Source organism: Phasianus colchicus, chromosome Z, assembly GCF_987193195.1.
Source record: "Phasianus colchicus chromosome Z, bPhaCol1.hap1.1, whole genome shotgun sequence".
In the NCBI taxonomy this organism is placed as follows: Eukaryota; Metazoa; Chordata; class Aves; order Galliformes; family Phasianidae; genus Phasianus; species Phasianus colchicus.
Genome location: NC_143476.1, coordinates 78,210,394 through 78,227,054, shown reverse-complemented (window position 1 = coordinate 78,227,054; position 16,661 = coordinate 78,210,394). Strand labels below are relative to the sequence as shown.

Here is a 16,661-nt window from a genome sequence, read left to right as displayed (position 1 = left end):
GGTGAGGGGAGCGGCGGGGTGAGGGGAGCGGCGGGACGGACGCCGTTGTTTTTCCAGCCGGACTAAGGCTCGTTGCGACTCCGCGGGACAAAACCGCAGCGGATGGCTGGTGCTTCATCACTTGGCACGGCACGCACCGCCGAGTGACCGCGCGCAAAGACGGGCTGAGCACTTTTTGAATACGTGTTTTATTAGAAAACAGTAAACAGGAACCGTTTGGACAACTCTGTTCAATCCCTAACTACTTGGCACAAACTTCTGAACAAAAGGATGCTTTCACTGTGAAAACTGCCCCTCCTCGCCCACCATCATTTGAGCAATTTGAAACAAGCCTGTCCCACAGTGAAGTTACACGGTTCCAGTGGAAATTCAGTACACCCTTACAATTACAACTAGCACTGCCAGACCAGCCCTGCCACATATACTGTACCCCAGCACTTGGCCCATTCTCCCCTATCCACACCACATCACACAGCAGGTCAGGCCACACTGTAAGCTGCCACAGCCCTCACACACCCAGGACAGCTGGGACAGTGCTGGGTAGGTGCACAATGAAGGCCTTCACTTCCCAGCACCAGCAAGAAGAGAGTCAATGTCTTGAATTATTCTAGAGGTATTTTGCAGAGCCTCCAAAACATGTCCTTTGCTGATTTCCTGAGGATCGTTCCCATTTTCTGTTTTTTTGACAGATAGATTGCTTTTTGCAGCAGACGTCCCTTCCAGAACATTGCTATTATCCAATAAAACTAGCAGTAGTTAGTTAAGAAGAATACAGTCTTCCACCAGTACTGATAAAAAATGCTTCTCTGTATTTTAACCATCATTCTGCATTACAGAGGCTCACGTTTTATACCACAGTAGTTAGACAAAACTAAAAAATGAGTGCACTAAAACATCTACAACACTTCTAGAGAAGACCATTATCTAAGGCCTCTGTTTACCTGAGTTACTTTAAAAATAAAACTTTTGATGTCAGAATGGAGTCTCACAGCATTAACTTTCACAGTAGTAAAATAAACCACTGCCATCAAGAGAAGTACACAATGGCTTTCAGCAAATTAACCACTGCATGCTTTTTTGGGCTGGCTGGGCAACCCTCCGGTAGCTGATAAACAGGATCACATCTCACTGCAGCACACCAAGAGGCAAATGCATCATTCCTCCCTCAAGAACTGATCAGCGGATGATTTTATCCAAATGGATGTAATACCCATTACTGGATTTCCACCTTTTTGGTTAACACTTTTACTTTCATTTTGTACTGTTACTATTTTTGTTTCCAGTGCTGTTGTACAAAAATTGGACAAGATAAATGAGAAATGTGACTTCAAAAGGTAATTTTAGGAAGCAAGTAAAGCAATAAAAGGAGGTGAGAACAGAACAGAGAGCCTCTGATGCCTAAAAAGGCTGCTCTGAATATAGAGATGAACTTCATATGAGCATGAACGTGAAAATGTTCATCGTTTTCAAAAGGATACAGTTGAATCTCTGTATTTTTTCAAGCTCAGCATCAGCAGACCTGTCCAAAAAAAGAAAGGTTATTATTTACAGTATTATCTAAAAAATTTCCCAACCATGTTTTTGTACATCAGATTTTAATAGTTTCTCAGAAATATTGAAAAAAAAGAGAATTTCAAGTGAAAAAAAAACCAAAAAAGCCTGCATATTTTAATTCCTATCAATCATTAATATTAATCATTAATTACAAAAATCAGGGCTCAGCTCAATAAACAGCCTCCTTCCTGTATATATGTACAAACGTATATATGGATATACACACTTGTTTTATCAGCTAGTTTATCTGCTCTAATAAGCATAACAAGTGCAAATGTAATCAGTTATCACATTTGTAATTACATGAATATGTTGTATATTATGCCTTTATTATATTATATTATGCCTAAATGTCCTTTGGCCATTAGCACATATTACAAAGGACAAATATGTTTGCAAAAGATCCAGACGTCTTATAAAGGTTCCACATATTACTTTGGGCAGCTTGGTGTTCTGTTATAAGAACTGCCCTTCTCAGTCTAGAATCTCATTTTCGTTTGTAAGATATTACTTTGGTAACATGATTCTTTCTTTGGCAGAGTGATCACTATTCTGATTTTTAAGTAAGGCAGGAAGAAACACCATGGAACTCTATCTATTTCTGTCTAGAACTCAACTTTCTGTACATTTTAAATATTGAACGAAAAATATGAAACCCCACAAAATAAATGGATTTACAGTTTTCATTTCTGATTCTTAGGAAATGCAGTCCATAAAATTCAGAGTTTGCAGTCTTACTGAGTTTTATTCTTAGTGTTATTTATAGTCATTTACTTAGGATAAAAATGAGTACCAATTTTCTTCAGTTACAGTGTGTGTAGTAAATTCAAGAGCCTCCTTTCTTTCATTCAAACTTCTGCACCATCCTATTACTGTTCTGATGTACCTGTTAACATGAAATTTGACAAAAAGTAGTTATTTAATGAGAAATGCAAACTCTCCAAATTCATTACATCCCCCCACTCTGCAAAAAGTACTAAGAAATAAAGCTGCATTTGAAAGAAAAAGCCATGACTGAAAATCTAGCTTTTTCTCTGATTCTCTGCCTTTTTTAAATTTCCTTTTTTTTTTTCCCACCAAAGAATATCCTTAACATTTAAATCTGTGCAGTTAGAGAAAATTATAACAAAGCCATCTGATTTGTAATGAACAGTACACAAATGTTAATTTGTATGTGGATATCAGCTTGCTAAAATGCAGTGCAGTAAGGTTCTGATGATTCCCATAATGAGGCTCTGAAGAGAGCAAGTGGATTAGAAAAAGCACTATGCAGGTGGAGGTCAGTATCTGTAATAAAGCAAAAACTGGATAAAGCACTACTCCAGCTCTGGATGCCAGCTTTATACAGCACAAAGATTTTTTAATTTTGCTTACCCACTGATTTAAGTGCCAAGTTTTAGCTCTAGTTTAGGCTTTCTTTTTTTAAAAGACATTACACTTCTATAGCAATTATACTGGAATGACCATATACAGTAATCCTAGTCATAAAGTTCTCAAATCTTTGCCAGATATGTGTTATTTATCATTACATATTTGGGCATGTTTTCCCCCCACGTATTTCCAGTAACTACCATTTCTTTATATAAAAGGCTTCGCTTAAAACTTTTTAATATTTTACTTTAAATTGTTTAAATTATTTATACCTTTCATAGATTCCAGGATGCCTTATTTGGATTAACTGCTGTACCCCATCAGGAGTAGTTAATTTACACCAGCCTACATCTTCATTTACCTTAAGAAAGAAAATTATTATGCTGCAGTCTGAAGAAGTAAAGGACAGTGAACACTTTAAACATTTGAAGTGTGCTTTTTGCTAAGGATAGAATTTTTTACAGTCTGCTATCACAAACACAGGGGAGGGCAGAAGAAAAACGTGCCATGACCCGACACTGTTTTTTTGTGCTGTTTAAGAGTTATTTATTTCTAAAAGTCTACAGGAATGTTTCCAGATCTGTATTGTTTTCAGTTCTTCCTACTTTCATCACAACTGAAGCTCAATCACATCACACAGCTATTGCTCATCTGGCAAGATGAGTATTGCATTTATTTTGTTTACATCCTCAGGCACTTTAACATCTTTTTTTGTGGTTAGTCATTTCAGAGTAAAAGAAAAGACATGGAAGCCAAAAGTCTTAGCAGCCAAATTTGAATTCTACTGTGACATAATTTTCTCTGTAGTGCTTTTGTATTTCACCACTCTAGTGCACAAGTCAACATAATCTTTTTACTGCAATATTAAATACATTAAAAATTTTATGAAAAAATATTTAAACTCATACCCACAAAATTGCTCCTCTGAGTAATATTTTCACTATCTATGTATGCAATCATGAATAATCTGAAATAACAACAACAACAGCAACAGCAACAACAACAAAAAAGGAAAAAAATACCACTCCTTTCTTTCACCAATTTGAGCAACTGCTTAAAAGGATAAAGTTTTACTTATTTCTTAGGCACGAGCCATGCCCTAAAATATTTTTCCTCCTCAGTTTGAGTAAAATACTCACAATACATGATGGCATCTCCACACAGTTCCTATACCAGCTTGAGAATAAGCCATAGTAGAAAACTGTGTGGAATTATGACTCTTTGAAAAGACCCCAGCTTGTATTGCATAGACATCACATCATCACATCTTTCTTCTTCTTTTTTTTTTTTTTTTCTCATTTGCTTCATAATTAGCATTTTTAATGAAGATTTTTAAGAATAGTTATTTCTCTATCCCTTGAGTTACCTGAATCTTTGTATAGCAAGAGCTGAAATCCCAAACCATATTCAAGGAGATCCCATCCCAAAAAACAGCATGGACTTTATGGTCTGAATATACAAGAAGTCTTCCTATGCCAGAAACAACCTTCTCATCCAGCAAAACTGGCAACGTTTCTCGTCCATCTGTCTCAGGTACCTAGAGCCAAACAAATACATTAAAAATAATGAGGAAAGGTCACTTACATCATTAAAGCTGTTTGTATCTTTCTGAGATTTTCATGTTTTACTAGACAACATGCATCTCTCTTTATCAGTTAATTGCTTTCTGCTTCACCAACACAAATCAACATTGCATGCTTCTGGTTCCCAAATCTTTTCAACTTTCTTTGTAGGATCTGATCACCATCATTCCCTCTAGACTAGGTCCTGTACCCCATATAGTCATCTCTGTAACACAAAAAGATTTATAAATCTTCAGCTACGTACCATTTTCCAGCAGCAGAGATGATAGTTATGAATTAATGATAGTTTAGTCTTGTAGCAGTACCGAAGCATTCTGAGGAAGAAAAAATCAACATAAAATATTGAGCATTTTGTTCTTACTGTAGTATGTCCTCCACATTCTTTGCTACTATGAATTTATTTAATTTTTACACCTAAGTGCATAATACATGTAATTTCAATTACTGTCCTCTCGAAGTCAGAGGAATTAATGTATCGAAAATAAATGAGAAAAATAACTTACTTGGTTGCTTCAGTAATAATGGAAGATATAGAGTACTGACTTCCTGGCACATCAGGAGGTAGACTATTTACCCAATACATCTTTTCCTCTCTCTGCAGTAAAGGGCAGAAGGCACATTAGTTATTTATTGAGGCACTGTAGCACAGAAAGAGTATTTATAAGCTTGAAAGATAAGAAAAGACCACAAACCAGCAGGACCCTTTAAGTCTAGTTCTGTAAAAGGACACATTCACAGTTTCCACGCACTCAGTAAGGACTAAGGACTTCTTTTATCAGAGAAGAAGCAGACTATAATTACTATTAATTGCTAAGCAACTAAGTTTTACTACAAGTTAGAGGCTAGCTTCAAATAATTCAACATTAATCCTTAATGTTGCTTTGAAAATACAAACACCCTACAAGCCTAAAGACAGAAGAAAAAAAAATTAAACATGCATTTATATTTAATAAACAGAAGAAAAAAATCACACGATAAAGTTAAGGAAGCGAAGCGGAATAAAAGCCATGCTAAAGAAACTTATCACTGAAAACAATGAAGGATTTCTGCTACTATGCTTACAGAAATTTTTTGGCTATACATAATATACTAATCAACCCTCTATTTTTTTTTTTTCTGTTTCCCTCTTCACCTAATCTAAGAAGGCTATACCAGTAAGCATGGCTATTACTGGACAGCAGATATTATGTTATAGATCAGAATAGATTAAAGGATTGTTGCATCTCCTTCCCAATTTTCAAATGTTTTCTGACCCTACTAGAAAAGAGGACCATATGCCACCACATGTAGACGGATTTACAGGCATCTTCTTCAGTGAAGTGCCACAGTTCTCCCTTATTTTCAAAGAATTCTCCTTAGCATGATGCTCAGATTTGGATATTGCTCTTAAAATATATATACCTTTTCCAAAGAGATCTAACTCTGCAGGATTATAACATTTCAGGATGGTAGAATGTTAAATCTGTGCCTTCTTAAAGATACAGCCTCACCATACAGACTCCTTAATTTGCCCAAACATTGATTGGAGAATCTCAGCTGCTGACTGGATTTAAGTACTACCCGTTTTTCTCTAGCACAGGGATTCCAATGTGAAAACAGAAGTTTACTACATTTCTATGTATCTTTGCAGCTACGTGCAATAAATTACATTAAGAACTGCATAAGTAGCTCAGAGTACCTATTCTGGAAAACTTAACAACAGACAATCATGACAACCTATAGAGAGGCAAAACCATTTCTCCAAAATGGAACACAGCTGGTCTTTGGCAAGTACTGAACAGAAACACAAAGTTTGTAACTCCAAATAGTACACTACTGCAAGAAAGAAAATGCCTAAAATATTTTAATTTTAAAAAGATTAAACTCTAATCAATATTAGGTTAAAAAGCAAACTCACTGATATTAGTGAAAAGTGGATATTATAGAATCTCATTACAATACTTACTTGAGCTTGTGAAATAAATATTACAATGTTAGATATTTTTCTTATTCTGCCTACAACCTATGGAAAATACGTTCTGCAACAGAAGGAATAATCTAATTATTTACATGACAGATTGCTTGATTCATTTATTACAGTAATCATCTGAACAACAATGTAGAGTTTTCACTGCAGATTGCATATCCAAATGTCTTAAAGCAAAGATGCTAAATTGAAGGAATTCAGAACATATTTTTAAACAGTTTTATTTCTACCTTTTTTATTCCTTTCTGGATTGCATAATGTACGAAGTAGTTTCCCAAAAAATCTCCTTCTGACTTGAAAAGTGATTCATCACCAGGATAAATTTCTGTGATGTTTCTTCTGCCATGGATAAATCTAAGAGAAAAAAACTAGGTTTTTAACAAGTACTTAAAATACTCCATCAACAGAAGATATAGGTTAGTAAACTTCAAAAACACTGTGAACATTTTTCTATTCTTTCCCAAACAGTAAAGTATACCAATTATATTAGACAGGTGATGAGCATTATCAGGCTCTATTTTCATGGGCTGGAGGTTGGTACAGGATTAGTGTGTTTGAAAAACTAAACAGAGTTTTTTGGGTTGAGGTGTCTCACAGGAGTTGTTCAGTGTCCATGCCACTGGCCCAAAAGTATAGCAATGCTGAAGAGAGAAATAATGTTCTTTCTGTTGGACATGCTCTAACTAGTGTACACAGGAAAGAGACCTGTGTGATCAAATGCTTTCCAAACAGCCTGAAATCTCCATTTACATTGCACCTATTTTTTTACTAAGATCACCTGTCTTTTTCTTGTGATGATATTATATTCTGGAGCCTTAAAACTCATTTAATGATCCAGTTGCGCAACAGTGTGGTCAGATGCCTGGATTTCAGTTGTGGAAGTATTGAAGGGACATGTAAGACTTACAAGGAAATGAATTATTGTACCGAAAAAGCTGATGAACAGCTTTTTTTTGATGAGATCAAAATTGAGGAATTACAATGACGGAAAAAAAGGGCATGGAGAGAAAGATTAAAGCTTTAAAGACTTCTAAATTCTGATAGCAACTATAGCACTTTCAAAGTTTGTAGAGCAGATTTAAAAAGCTTATTTTACAAAAATTCTTATTTAAAAAACAAACAAACAACAAAATCAAAACCACATGGACAAACTCATTTATAGGAAAACACAGAACTCAGTAGAATTCAGCTCCCTCCAATACGAGAGTTGCATAGGTCACCAAGACAACCGTTTATAAAATGTGAAGATTTTAGCTTTGAGATGAGTGCTGTAATTTTCAAAGAAATCAAGTACTGCAATTGCCAGTGAAGCCTGTGGCAGTTACAGCTGTTCATTTAAGCCTCTAAGAAATTAGATCACTTCTTTAGAAGCCACAAACATTATTTCAAACTCTTTGTTCTAGGCTTACCTACTTTCAGACCCTGTACTATACTGTACTAGAAAATGTGAAGCAAATTTGAAGCCCAGTGTACAAACAGCAGAAATGAACAGAACCTTATATAAAGATAGCACACCATTTATCAAAAAGTTGCAAAGGAATGAAATTAAGACATTGCATCCTAAAGTTTAATTCCCATACAAAAGAGGATGAAAAGGAGGACTCCCTTCATACCTATAAAAAACACCCTTGCACCACACAATTTGAATTAGCTGAGGGTATGAATACGTTTCAGAATCTTGACTGTTTTGTAGAAAGAAGTCACAGAAACTCCACCTGCAAAAAAATACAGTAAAAGCTGCAATAAAATTCAACTTTTTTTTTTTTTTTTTTTCCTGGTAATAATTTCTGTATCCTAAATAGGAACATTTTTCTAGATCAAAACAGATATATGGACATCTATTCAGAAGAAAATAGGCCACATATTTTAAATGCCTTCTAGTTCCTTACTTATGCATGTTAGTTACTGAAATCAATTTCTTGAGCCTACAATGAAATTTTCAATTATTTTTAGCAGTGCTGACAGAGAATGTACTGCACTGGCTCACTTCAGAAGAATTACCTTCTCAAAAATGAGAAAAAGCAAACAAGCAAAAAACCTCAAATACAATATGGTGCTATTTTCAGTACTCTCATTTTCATTTACAAAGCAGGTCAGAAAATGTGTTTTTCCCTCTGGACTAATTAATCTTTAGTCATTACTGAAGGATAAGAATGTTGGTTTGACAGATACAATATTTTGAGAAGTTCCATAAAAAAAAACAAAGTACAGTGGTGTATTTTTTATTTCTGATAGCTAGAAATCAGTTGTTTTGCTCAAGATTGAAGTCCATACTTGTAGAATTGGAAACATATGTATATACATAATATAATTAAGACAAACAGTGTAAGTTAGTGTATGGGAACTATTGAATCATGGCCTGAACCTCTAATTGATCTCCTTAGGCGAACACTGAGTCAGCCATGGGAGCACAGGTGAAGGCAGTTCAGCTGCACTTCTCCTAGACTCCATGTGAGGACTGACTGCCACTGAGGAAGGATCTCTCTCTGTAGAGTGTTCCTCTTAGAGACTTTTTCTGTGAGCCCAGGACGTGGGTAAGCTTTTTCTTTCATTTCTGATTATGCCTTTCCAACATGATAATCTTTCCAGCTATACGCTCTCTAAAAGACCAGCCTAACTTCTCTGTATACTTGTCAATTATACATCTGTATACTTGTTGATTATACAGTTACCTGTGTAAATGTGGTGCTCTGCAGCTGATCGGCAAAGCTGCAGGCAAACGAGACACTGCTTCATATGTTTTGGGGTCTCGTAAAACATCTGCTCCGGTAGATGCATGGTTATTTTCCTCACATGTCTTCAGTACGTTCTTAACAGTATGTAAGCTGTAGCACATTAATGCCAATGACAAAGGGTATTTCCATTCTTCTGGGCATGAGGAAATTGACCAACGCTGTGTAACCCATGTGTATTCAGAAGAACAATTTGTATAAAACAAAGGAACTCCATCTCTGTCCCTCTGGTTGTTTGATTTGATTGCTTCTCTGTGTTTATCTTCAGCATGACCATCTTCATTGTTCTTATTATCAAGTCTTATTTGTTTTGATGACATTTCTGGAACAGAATTTTTACTTGATTTTCCATACTGATCTTCGGTTTTATAGTTGCTGTTCTTTGGAGAGAAGTGTGAGGATGTTGCAAATGGTTGGCTGACTTTACATAAGAACTCCACAGTAAATTCCTGCTGCAATTCTGACAGATAAAGGTGGGCATAACCATCTACTGATGAGATCTTCACACTGCCATTCCTTATGCATCTTGTCAGATCAGAAGTAGCAGGGTCAGGCCATCTAACTTCTAAGATATCACTGAAAATAATCTAAGATAAAGGATTGGAATGAGCTGTAAGGTACAGTGATATTAATTGCCAGAAATTACAGTGAAAGAATTATTCAGTCCTTCAGCAAGCGAATGTTTGGCAATAAATTTTACTCTGTATTTATCTGTATACATTAACTCAGAATATCTGTACTTTGTATCGTCTTCCTTCTGTTTCAACAGGATTCTATCTAACAAAAAGCTCGTAATTTAATATCTATTCATGCAAACTGTGAAGATTAATGACTGATTGACCGGGTACAACTACCCACTGACAGCAGGTATTTCTATTTCAAACTGCTTCTTAAGAAATACTTAAGTTACACAGTTATTGCTGAGATGTGGATAGGATGTACTTCTGAAGAAATACTTGAAATATAATGAAGGTTCTAGAAACTTACAGTACAGCATTTGAGAAGCCTGAAAAAAATATTCTCATCTTACTCCAGTGATATCCTAGTGCATCTTGCTGCCTCAGTTAGCAGTTTTGTCCAAAATAAATGTGAAACATTTTCACAGTGTATGTCCTTATGCTATACTTTCTACAAAGATGAAGTAGATGAGTCTCAAAAATGATTACATATACACACTGCCTCTATCTCAATCCCCAGATAACAGCTTTTCCATGGAGGGGATAGAATTAGATACAATTTAGAAAATACAGTAATTGCATTCTGAAAACAGAAAATTCTGTCCAGAGTGCTTTTCATATGCAAACACTCCCCTAAAAGGACCCATTTTCCTTTGTGTTGTCCTTACAACTGGTCACTGCACAGAAAACATTTAGCCTGCTTTTATTTGTTAAATTACAGGCTCCTAAGCTAAAAAAGAAGCAGGGACTCGCTCAAATAAATTCTGAAAAATACTTCAGCAGAATATTAATGCTCCTAATCATATGTTTTATTCCAATTTAATTAGCTTTGCCTTACTTCACTATCCTGGTGTTGGCTGGGACAGAGCTAACTTTTTTTCCAGGAGCTGGTGTGGTGTTGTGTTTTGGATTTAAGATAAGAATACAGCTGATCACAACTGAATGTGTTGCTCTTTAACAGTGCTTACACAGAGCCAAGAACGTTTCAGCTTCTCACACTGTCTGCCCAGCGAGGGGTTGGGGGTGTAAAAGGAGCTGGGAGGGAGCCAGAGACAGGGTCCTCTGCTTGGGGACTAGCAGCCATCAGTCAGCAGGCAGCCATCAACTGCATTATGCACCACTTGCTTTGTGCATTTTTTAATTCCCTGTAACCGTTTTCTTTCCTATCAAGCTGTCTTTATCTCAGACAGTGAGTTTTACCTTTCCCCCTCCCTCATCCCCTTGTGAAGAGCAGCCAGTAAATGGCTGCATGGTGCTGAGCTGCCAGCAAGGTTAAGTCTCAATACTCAAATCATGTCAGGAGCATTCGTCAGCCCAGCACTAGAAAAATACAGAGTCCATTAAACATGAAACATGGCAACATGAGCGACCTAGAAAGGTGAGAAACTATGTTGAAGGTATTTTGGACACTAATGGTGAAAACTGGCTGTAAAGAATTGCAGAAGGATCTGCCCTCAGAAAATCAGGTGACTGCTCAATAAGGCTGCAGGTAATTCTTTGAATCTAAGTATAATGCAGTATAAATGAAAAAGCAATCCTAACTTTACGTACAAAACCATGGGCTCTGACCTGACTATTTCCACCAGGAATGAGATGTTGTCGTCATGACTGACAATTATACAAAAGCATACTCTCTGATAGCAGAATACTGAATGTTAGAAATTTCTACAAAAGGAACTAGAGTATATTTATGGTTAATATGCATGTTAATAATTAAGTGCAGCTCTAAACAGACCTCATGAATGATAGGATACCCCTTGTCAAGCTTCCTAGAGATGTGGATGGTCGTTGTGGCCAAAAACAGCCTAACAGAGCTATACTGTTTTGAATTTAAGTGAAGTAAAACAAGGTAACTGTGGATGCAGCCTAGTGGAAATAGTACTGCCCATAAAAGCCACAGAGCTTTAGCCAACTACACTTCATGCTCACTCTCACAAGGCCTCAGCTGGCCGATTTAGGCCAGTAACCCCTTGTCATGAGATTTTGCTGTGAGTACATGGCAGTTGGTAAATGCTATCTCTTATTATTCTGTACAGCTCAAGTGTGGGAAACAGCAAAGGCCTTGAAGACATGCACTGATTGAAAACAGGCCACAGAACAATAACTGTTGATAAATCAGTGGTTACTGAGGAAGTGCTGTCTCATGAACAACAAAAATACTACTCTTACCGTAAGAAAAACAACAGAAGCTAAGCCAAGAGAAAAAAAGCACAGCAACAAATAAGGGCGGTGTGGCTCTGGGAAGCTATCCTCTGCGTCCTGAAGCAGGAATATTTAGTAACTGAGCGGAAAGTCAACCATCTTCTATGAGAAGCTGAGCCTGGGGAAGGTGGGAGGTCACCCATTGCTGCACACCATGGAGCATCAGTGTGAGCACAGTGCACATCTGGAAGGAGAGGTAAGGACTGACGGGAAATTGTGATAGGATGGTACAGCTGACAGCCCTTCAGAAAATGGTATTTCAGTGGGTTTTACCTGGACAATTTTTCATGACAGGAAAGTAACAATATATAAGATAGTTGATTCTATCAGACGTGAAATATTTGGGGTTTTAGAGCAAGTAAAATCTGTGCTGTTCAGCTATAGAAGATACGCAGGGCTACGGGCAAAGGATGAACTAAAATTTACATCTGTAACTTAAAGCGTCTGTATTGCAACCAAGTCAGCAAGGCGAGGCGCAGCCCGCCTCCGAGGCCGTGGAGGCCCGCACCCACAGGGGCGAACGGAGCCGGGCAGGCAGCGCTTGTCACAGCTGGGAAGGTCCGTGTATAGGAGTTACGCGTGTGGGACTTACTCGTTTTCTTTCTGGGGATATAATACGAGAAGGTAAATACGGCCGAGAAGAAAACGTGTTCCGGAAGTCGAGAGCTCGCAGGATTTGCTCCTAGTTAAAGAAGGAAACAAAAATAAAACCGCAGCATCGCACGCTTTCTAGGCAGCCGTTCGGCGGGGCGCAGGCGCTGCTGTTCGGAGCGGATTCGAAGCGGCGCTCGCAGGCCGGCCGCGTTCGCACCGCAGGGGCGTGGGCTCCTCGGCAGCACTCGCTGCCTCCGCCGCCGGCGGACCTCTTTTTTTACCCGTCTACCCGTCCCCGATCGGGGTCCGCAGGCGCCCGGCCGCCACGTACCCTGTAGGCACTGAGGGCGAACGGGACCCGCTGGCGGGTGCTCTCCGCCGGCTGCAGGGGGTGGGCGGCGGCGGGTAGCGCCTCTTCGTACAGGTACTCGGAGCCGCAGGGGGACAGCAGCAGGCGGGCCCCGTCCGCATAGTGCACCTCCACGGAGTCGTCCTCGTAAAGCACCATCAGCCGTTCCGCGGCCATGGCCCACGGCTGCGCGGCGGGCGGCGAGGCGGGCCGCAGAACAGCGCCCTCCCCGGCTCCCCCGGCACGCCCTGCGGCGCGGCACGGCGGGCTGTGCCACGGCGCGTGGTGACTTTCGTTGTATTTGCTCACGTTTTGATGCTGCACCGCGTCTGCTGCGGTCTCCCTGCTCGTGTCTTCACTCAGCCTGGGCAGGACAGGACATCGCTAAGTACTAATTCCGTCAAACTTGTGTGAGAAGTGCTCAGAAGAGGCGTGAATGAAAACAGATTGCTCCTGAAAAGGAAGTCACTGCCGTGTAAAGCAGTGGCTTCTGGTTAGGATATAGAAATAAAAATGGATGCCCAGCCTACATGGGAGTATAGGAGAGTCATGGACCTGTTGGAGCCACAAAAATATCCAAGAGATGGAACAGGTCCCCTGTAAGGACAGACAGAGCTGGGGCTGTTCATACTGGAGAAGAGAAGGCTGTGAGGTGACCTGAGAGCGGCCTTTTCGTATCTAAAGGGGAGCTATGGGAAAGCAGGGGACAGATTGTTGGTCTGTTATTAACTGGGGATGTCCCGGCAGACTGGAGACTGGCAAATGTGACGTCTGTCTCCACAAAGGGCCATAAAGATGATCCTGGTATCTATAGACCTATCAGTTTCACATTGGTGCCCAGGAAGGTTATGGAACGGATAATTTTGGGAGTCAATCAAAGGTCAACCAGGGGATCAGGCCCAGTCAGCATGGGTTTACTAATGGTAGATCCCATTTGACAAACCTGTCCCATGGTTTGGATGGGTGTACCCTCCACTGGGTGAAACACTGGCTGGATGGCCACTTCCAAAGAGTTGTGGTCAATGGAGTTAAATCCAGCTGGCGGCCAATCACGTGGGGTATCCTCCAGGGCTCGATACTGGGGCTGTTTCTATTTAACATCTTTATTAATGATCTTAATGCGAGGATTGAGTGCACCTCAGTAAGTTTGCAGACAACACCAAGTTTGGAGGGAGCATTGATCTGCCTGAGGGGAGAAAGGCACTACAGAGGGACCTGGATAGACTGGATAAATGGGCCAAGGTAAACTGAATGAGTTTCAATAGAGCCAAGTGTTGGGTCCTGCATTTTGGTCACAACAACCCCAGGCAACCCTACAGGCTTGGGTAGGAGTGGCTGGAAAGCTGCCTGATGGAAATGGATGTTGGTGTACTGATGGACGGTCAGCTGTGTGCCCAGGTGGCCAAGAAGGCCAATAGCATCCTGGCTTGTATCAGGGATGGTGTAGTGAGCAGGACTAGGGAAGTCATCCTGCCCCTGTACTCGGCATTGGTGAGGCCTCACCTCGAGTACTGTGCTCAGTTTTGGGCACCTCGGTACAGAAAGGACATTGAGGTGCTGGAGCAGGTCCAAAGAAGGGCAACAAGGCTTGTGAAGGGCTTGGAGAATATGCCCTATGAGGAGAGATTGAAGGAAGTGGGGCTGTTCAGTCTGGGAAAAAGGAGGCTGAGGGGAGACCTTACTGCTCTCTTCCAGTATCTGAAAGGTGATTGCAGTGAGAGTGGGGTTGGTCTCTTCTTGCTGGTGACAGGTGACAGGAGGAGGGGAAATGGCCTCAAGTTGTGCCAGGGTAAGTTTAGGTTGTATATCTGAAAACACTTATTTACAGAAAGGGTTGTTAAGCACTGGAATAGACTCCCCAGGGAGGTGGTTGAGTCACCATCCCTGGATGTGCTTAAAAACCGTTTGCATGTGGTGCTCAGGATGATTTAGCAGAGGGTTGTTAGTTAGGGTAGTATGGTTAGGTCATGGTAGGACTCAATCTTTAAGGTCTTTTCCAACCTGAGTGATTCTATGATTCTATGATAGGACAAGGGGAAATGGTTTCAAGCTAAAAGTGGGGAGATAGTTGATTTAAAGCAAACAAGTGTAAAATTTGATAGGACTGGATTATAGTTCAGAAATGCATATTCTAGTTAGTCTTTATTCAGGTTTTATCTTTAAAAATAAAATAATGGTAGATCTCTTATATTTTAAAATATTGGAGAATTTATGCTGGCATAGTTTTTTGCTGGCAACTACAGTGCTGGGATCACAACTCAGAACTTGGTAACTGTGGAGGTAGGTCAAGCAGACTGAAGTAGATAGAAATGGCATCAGCAATTCAGGAAGTAGAAATACGCAGTATCATTCTTGATTTTTGGTTGGAACATTATTTTTCTGTACCTATATCAACTGGTAGGATCTATGACTGGGATGATTTGAACTATAATTGTGTCAAAGAGAAGCAAAATTGCAAATTTGAGTTACTGCTAATTGAGTAAGTGAGTTCTGTGTAGGAAGGAGAGAAAGGCAGAACATCATGATATGAAAATACCAGTCCCAAGAGAAATAAAAATAACTAACAATGAAGAACAAGTGACAGTGAAGTTCAGTGCCACAATGGATGTCATTTGAAAATAGTCCTAACTGTGCATAATCATTGACACCTGTCCTAGCTGATCCAGACTTCTTTCAGTAGTGCTACAATTACACTTAAAAGCAAAATTCAAAAACCTAGTGATCATATTTTCCTAATTTAAAAAAAAAAAGTAGATCAATAGCAAAAGTTCTTAGCAGAAAGAAATTACTGAGAGTTGCTGAATATGAAACTTATTCAACAGCAAATGGCATGCAAAGCAACATATTTTGCAGCCCTGCGTTAAATGACTTTAAGCAGTGTGAGATCTAGTACTAAACATTTTCACTCAATCACAAAAGTCACTGCTTGTCAAGAGTGTCAAATATTGTGCATACTTTCTGTGGCGTGAAGTTAACCAGTTGGTCACAGGAACAATTCAAGTTCCATGAACATTTCTTGTTGGAACTGTACATAAAAAGTTGGCTTTGCTTCTCTCTTCAAGTTTCCATGCTACCATTAACTTCATTGGCTTAGCACTGTGCCACAAAGAAAGCATCTCTTTAAAGAATTGTTCACCTGCAAGGTGCTGTTTAGAAGCTTATAGATAAAAAGCACTTTTACACAGTGCACTATTAATCTGTAAATGTTGAAGCATAGGTGAAATTATCCTTAAACCTCTGGAGACTCACCTCTATGATACACAGAAGAGTTACTGGCTGTTAAAAAGCTGTCAGATAAGCAGCAAATGGTAACTGTTGCAATGCAAAACCTGCTTCCTTCTTCTGCACCCTTACATCTCATTCCACTGTCAGTAATTTGTATTAGATTCCTGTGAGATTTAGGATAAGCAGGAAAGATTGTTGTATTCTTATGGTAAAACACAATATTGTCTTCCTTACTGAGTAAAGGAGGCTTAAAACCAGTTTTTCCTTACTGTAGTAAAGCTGTTCTAAAGCTCTCACAAACCTTGTGGATGTAGAATTCTCCACTACCTTGAATGAAAGTCCCAATATTCAGCTTTCATTATTTTTCCTGGAAAAACAGAAAAAGCCTATTTTGTAAGTATTGATCTG

At 39.3% G+C, this 16,661-nt stretch overlaps 1 protein-coding gene across 1 annotated transcript; it reads right to left on the bottom strand.

Annotated features, from left to right (window-relative positions):
- Positions 1-20: 20 nt before the first annotated feature.
- On the bottom strand, positions 21-15,143 carry CZH5orf34 (chromosome Z C5orf34 homolog). Its single transcript, XM_031609115.2, has 12 exons — positions 13,011-15,143; positions 12,678-12,767; positions 9,147-9,793; positions 8,088-8,189; positions 6,705-6,828; positions 5,012-5,103; positions 4,753-4,822; positions 4,292-4,462; positions 3,198-3,286; positions 2,348-2,440; positions 1,479-1,519; positions 21-746 (listed from the first exon to the last, which is right to left on the bottom strand). Exons 1-12 carry the CDS (start codon positions 13,203-13,205, stop codon positions 562-564), a joined length of 1,899 nt encoding a protein of 632 aa, XP_031464975.2. The 5' UTR covers positions 13,206-15,143; the 3' UTR covers positions 21-561.
- Between the last annotated feature and the right edge of the window lie 1,518 nt (positions 15,144-16,661).

Coding starts and splice junctions, on each gene's coding strand:
- CZH5orf34 (XM_031609115.2), bottom strand. CDS start 13,205: ATGGCCGCGGAACGGCTGATGGTGCTTTACGAGGACGACTCCGTGGAG. Junction 9,794..12,677: donor TATCCCCAGAAAGAAAACGA/GTAAGTCCCACA, acceptor CCTTTATCTTAG/ATTATTTTCAGTGATATCTT. Junction 747..1,478: donor AAAAATACAGAGATTCAACT/GTATCCTTTTGA, acceptor AACTACTGCTAG/TTTTATTGGATAATAGCAAT.